This window comes from Spinacia oleracea, chromosome 4, assembly GCF_020520425.1.
Source record: "Spinacia oleracea cultivar Varoflay chromosome 4, BTI_SOV_V1, whole genome shotgun sequence".
Taxonomy (NCBI): domain Eukaryota; kingdom Viridiplantae; phylum Streptophyta; class Magnoliopsida; order Caryophyllales; family Amaranthaceae; genus Spinacia; species Spinacia oleracea.
In genome coordinates, this window is record NC_079490.1 from 16,804,971 (window position 1) to 16,810,826 (window position 5,856).

The 5,856-nt window shown below is 35.9% G+C and overlaps 1 protein-coding gene across 1 annotated transcript; it reads right to left on the minus strand.

Annotated features, from left to right (window-relative positions):
• Positions 1-262: 262 nt before the first annotated feature.
• LOC110777102 (pentatricopeptide repeat-containing protein At4g14050, mitochondrial) lies at positions 263-2,893 on the minus strand. The gene has a single exon (XM_021981715.2). It carries the CDS (start codon positions 2,640-2,642, stop codon positions 777-779), a length of 1,866 nt encoding a protein of 621 aa, XP_021837407.2. The 5' UTR covers positions 2,643-2,893; the 3' UTR covers positions 263-776.
• Positions 2,894-5,856: the final 2,963 nt, after the last annotated feature.

The following is a 5,856-nucleotide window of genomic DNA, read 5'->3' on the forward strand; positions in this document are numbered from 1 at the left end:
TAAATCCCTGACATTATAACTATTATAATGTGAGAGTTTTAGGTTAACACAAAACCAAAGCCCAACATTCTTCCCTTAACAGACCGGTTGCCATCGGGCCTTTTGGGCCCATTCCAATTAATGCTTATATGTGTGACCTTATAGGATTAATATATTTTAGTTGTAGGTCCAATCAATATTGTCCTGCTAATCACATTTATTCTCTAGCAAGCAAATATGATTACTAAAATAATTAACTTATTATCTTCATAATTAATTCCTGTTTATATTTAGTAATTGCCGGAAATGTCTAAGGACATAATTCCTTCAACATATGCATTTTATTTTATGTTACAAGCAGACAGTATTGATCATATGTTTTTCTAAAGAAACACACAGTATGATCATATTGTTACAAAACAATGTTGCTAATATTTTCTGACTTAGGAGTTAGGACAAAGGAGATCATGCAGAGAAGGCCTTTTAAGGGATGGTAAAGGAGCATAACTTTTGTCGCCAGAAAATGCTTTATTGTTGGCAGACCTTCATGAAAATTGATAATCGGTGTTCTTGAATTAGAGACCACAGGAAAGTTGAAATAACCCAATTTCGGATCATCAGGTGATAGCTTAGACTTCAGAGGACAGCATAATGATGTGTTTAGAGTATCACAAATAAAAAGGTTTCAGAAACGGGTGTCAAAAACCTTTAAAAGACTCCCAAATGGAGTTTCTAAGCAATGAAGAGGTAGACCACTTCCTGCAGTCAGATTCTATATGCTTGTAACTTGTAAGTGACTACCAAAAATCACCACAAGAGCAGTTACCATCCTTAAAATGATGAAACCTGTTGATATCTCGAACAATGATCTCCCTCTGTACGATACAACTTATGAATTTTAAAACCGTGTGACAATCCCCACAAGTTCGTAAATTTTTCACTATGCGTATGGTGGTACCAGGAGCAGATTTAAGCAAACCATATGCTACAGCCCACCTTTCACTATGCCACAACAGATGTCTTTCTTTCTCATGCTGTTCAAGTTCATGTAACACATAACTAGTATCTGGAACATAACCTCTCTTTCTCATCTCCAAATCCAACTCCTCAAGCAAACAAACAAGTTTTTCCTGCATAGGATGAGATGTTTCCCCTGCATAGAACACTTGACTCTCCTTTGCAAGTTCAATACAGCTATAACCAGGCTCTCGCTTCAAATCCATTCTAGACATCAATTTGCGAACTTTAGACACGTTTTCCCACATAGAAGCAGCAGCATATGTATTAGAAAGCAAAATATAAGACGAAGGGTCTTCAGGCCCTAAACACAGTAAATGATCAGCAACCCTTATGGAAACCTCTGTATTTTTGTGTTTCCTGCAAGCACTTAACAAAGCAGCCCAAGCAGCTTCATCTGGATCATATGGCATTGTCTTTAGGAGTTTTTCAGCCTCGTCAAGGTCACCAGAACGGCTAAAAACATCCAATAGACATGTGTAATGATGCAAAGAGGGCTTCATTCTATAATCTTGAACCATCAAATTAAAAAAATGCCGACCTTTGCTGACTAAACCTACATGGCTACATGCATAAATCAACCCAAGAAATGTCACTTCATTAGGTTTTACACCATTCATGACCATTTCATCATATAGCAACAATGCTTCCTTAGCTTGGCCGTGTTGAGCCATCCCAACAATGATGGAAGTCCAAGACACGACATCTCGCTTGGATATGCATGAAAAAATGCTTTTTGCTGCTAAAAGGTCACTGCATTTGGCATACATATCAATGAGTGAATTGGAGATAAATAAATTACGTTCAAACCCGAGCAATATAACCAAACAATGTAATTGCTTCCCTAACTGAAGTGCTGCCATATTAGCACATGCTGCAACAACACTTGAAAGAATATATGGGTCAGCACCTGCACCATGATCTACTTCTCTTCTCATTTTCCTAAAAATACTACACGCACCATTCCCATGACCACTATGCACCAACCCAGATATCAAAGCACTCCAAGACAACAAATTTTTATTAGGCATCCTCCTGAATAGCTCCACTGCTTCAGCTTTCCGCCCAATACGAGCATACCCTGAAATCAAAGCTGTCCAAGAAATCGTATTTTTCACCTTAATCAAGTCGAAAACCATTCTAGCATATTCAGGAAACCCACATTTCGAGTACATATCAACAAGAGCTGACTTAACAACATCGTCCTCATAAAAGGGTGACACAACAAAATGAGCATGCACTTGTTTACCAAGCCTAACATCACCCAAACTAGCACAAGCCCGAACAAGACTAGCAATCACAAAATGGTCAGGCTGTAACTTATCAAGCTCCCACATTTTGAGGAACATATAGAGCATTTTTCGAGGAAAGCCAGCATGATTATAAGCTGTGAGAATTGAAGCCCAGGAGACAAAATCTCTTCGAGGCATTTCATCAAACACTTTGAGGGCATAATCAATAGTACCACATTTTCCATACATTTCAAGGAGGGAATTGGGGAGGGGGCCATAATGTTGTAGGCCAAGTTTGGTGATCTGGGTATGGAGTTTTTGGCCTGAGGAGAGAGATTGGAGTTTCGCACAGGCTCGAAGTTGGTGGAGATAATGAGAACAAAACCATTCGATTTTGAGCTTTTTTGAGTGCATCAAATGTGTAAAAGAGAGCTAAAACTTTAAAATTAAGAAATAATTGTGTATCAATTATACATTTTCACATGAAATATTACCTTTTTCGACCAAATGTTAAAGATTTGAAGTTGTAAACCCTGAAATTGGCGGGTAGTTTGAAGGAAGTTGGTAATTTAAAGATTTTTGTTTTGTTTTGTGTAACTATTGCCCTCCCTGTATTATTAGGCGTCACACTCATCGCCGTATTTTTCTACATCACCCTCTAATTAAATAATACGGAGTATATCTAATTTATCCTATTACCCACCGCAATTTAGAAAGTGGACCATGGTGCACATAGAGCTACGTGCACCAAAAGAACACAGTATCTAATTGATAGAACATCTGATTACGAGAAAAGAACATGAGTATTTTTTTATTTAGGTTTTAATAAATAGTAAAATAATAAATTATTTTTATAATAAAAAAGTGAAATATTATATCGCATGTTCTTTTTCCGTAGTGTCGTGTTCTTTTACTTATGCACACATGTTCTTTTGGTGCACGTAGCTCTATGTGCACCACGGTCCATAGTCCACCATCACATTAAACAATTAATTTCAGAAACTCCCCACCCCCACCCCTCCAAAATTTAATGGTCTCCATATATTTTACTTGATTAAAATATTTATTTCATTCAAGTATTCTTCATTAATATCCGTGCCAGATTATATGGGACTCCTATTTAAATACGGAGGGAGTGTGATTTATGAGGCAACTTTTTACAATTCAACTAGTTTTTGGCCCATTCTACGCACGGGCTATATTTTAGGAAACTCAATTAAAAAAATAGTAAATTAAAATACCAAAATGATAAAGGTATAAATGTATAATACTTCAATAAAAACTTTACTAATAATTTTGATAGTACATATACAAATTTAAAATTTCCAAGAAGCATTGCTTTTATGGAATATATTATGAGATTCCACAAGACCACAAATACATTCTTAGTTTAGAAGTATATCTTTTATCCAAGGGATTTAAAAAAAATGAGAATAAGATAAATATGCTAGTACGGAGTAACTAAGTCAAGCATATGTATTCTTTGGTTAAACTAAAGAAATCCACAAATCTTCAATATGATAAGAAATTCACCATTGTTGTTTGTTGGATTAAAAACTATGTTTCAGCTGCCAAGTATACATGAAGTTTCGCACCCTATTCTTTGCATAAAGAAAACTACCAAAAAGGAAAATGACCTAAGAATTAAGAGTCGTTGATCAAGCTAACCAAACGTGATACGTAAAAATTCTGGAAATCAAAGACTAAACCATTTTTTTAAAACTCAAAATTATGCTTATAGAGTTAGGGTGTGGTAGTAGTAGATGTCATACAGATTTCAAAACAAAAATGCATCCATTTGTCTGTTTTTTAAGTAGTTTGTAAAAGAACTTGAAATATGATGACGATTGAGGCAAGTCAGGCAACGGGCTGCAAAAAAGATGCACCGTTGATATAAACGGGCTAAAAAAATGAATATATTGATAACATTAACTAATACCAGTCTCATTAGAAGAAATATTTTTCCATAAAACAATGCGGTGGGTATGAATTAGAAGTTCATAACATAATTTGAACTTTCAGCCACCTATAGGAAAATAGTAAAATTCTTCAGAATGAAGAAATTCAGCAAAATAAGTCGAGGAGGAATGTCGGTCTATAAAAGAATATAAACATGTAGGTTTAATAAATCGTCAAATTCGTTAACCCGAGAATTATAACCATTTGAAATAGTTTCTCATTCTTGATTCACCATAACCGCCAATGTATTAATCAATGTCTCTAATTAAATTGTTCTAAACGGTTAAACTAAAATTTAAAAGGGAAGGATGAAATGTTAAGGTGACTTATTATGTATTAAATGAAGAATTGATTATGTATTCTTGGCCACGTGTCTTCTAAGTGGTGATGATTATGTGTCCGCCATGTGTCTTCAAAATGACGTTGCTTACGTGTCCTTAAATTGGAGTTGGTTTTCTTTTTTGAATACTGGGTATTGATGTCCCTAATTAAATTGTTCTAAACGGTTGAACTAAAATTGGAAAGGGATGGATGAAATGTTAAGGTGACTTATTATTAGGTATGATAGAGGTGGTGAGTATGGTACATAATTTTTAAACGAACTTTGTGAGCAAAATAAAATTATTCATGAATTGAGTGCTCCCTGTAGACACCTACTTTTGTCCCCATTCCCGAAAGGAAAGGTTCGATGATGAAAGCGTAAATCTCCACTTGACAACGCATCTCCTATAAAATAACGAATCTCAATTCCCCTTTTCATTTCACCCAAAACCTGCTATTTATGGAAACCTGCTAAAAATAGTAACTGCCGTAATGGGTAGTTGTTAAAAGTGGCAAGTCATAAAAGATAGAAACCTGTTAGAATTAGGTGTTGCACTCCAACATAAATCCTAAATGAGATAGAAATTATGAGAGAATCCTATCCCTAATATGATTCGAAAATAAGAGTTACGTATTAATTAAAATCCTAACGAGCCTAGAGTTCGTAACGGGCCCAGACGCATCCCGTCACAAGGTTAATACGCACTAAAAGACTCAATTAAATCTCAAATACTCCGGATTCTAGGAATCCGAATCTGACTAAGAAAAACAGCCCAGATCCTATTTTCAACGCCTGGCTCTGGGCGCCGAAATCTTCGGCGCCCAGGCCTGGGCGCTGAAAATACCTGGTACGTGTTTTTTCCTAATTCCTCGTGGATTAGAGTTCTACAATTCTATCTTTCCACGAACTCTTTTCTATAAATAGGGCCTTAAGTTCGACGTGAAAAGGACACAACACACAATTATTATTCTGAGTATTGACTCTAAACCCCTAAGCCTAAGCCTCACGCTGCAAAACTGATCACGCGTTCTGTCGCAATCGATCCATAAATCGAACAGAACGTATCCTGTCCCATAACTTGAGATTCGTTAAATAAAAGGAGAACTAGAAAAGTCAAAGTGGTTAGTTTTCTGAGAACCGTGATGCACCTATCAAGGGTGCGTCGTAATGTGTCCCTTTTCCATGGTTTAATTGCTTTCCTCGCCCTTTTATGAATTGTTAAACTAACTAAAATCTGATTGTTCGATCACGCTTAATAAATATGATATTTTTGGGAAATTGGATTATCATGCTAGGTCTCTTAAAGCAATCTAAATCAGATAATCGCGTTCGATCTAGTACTATATA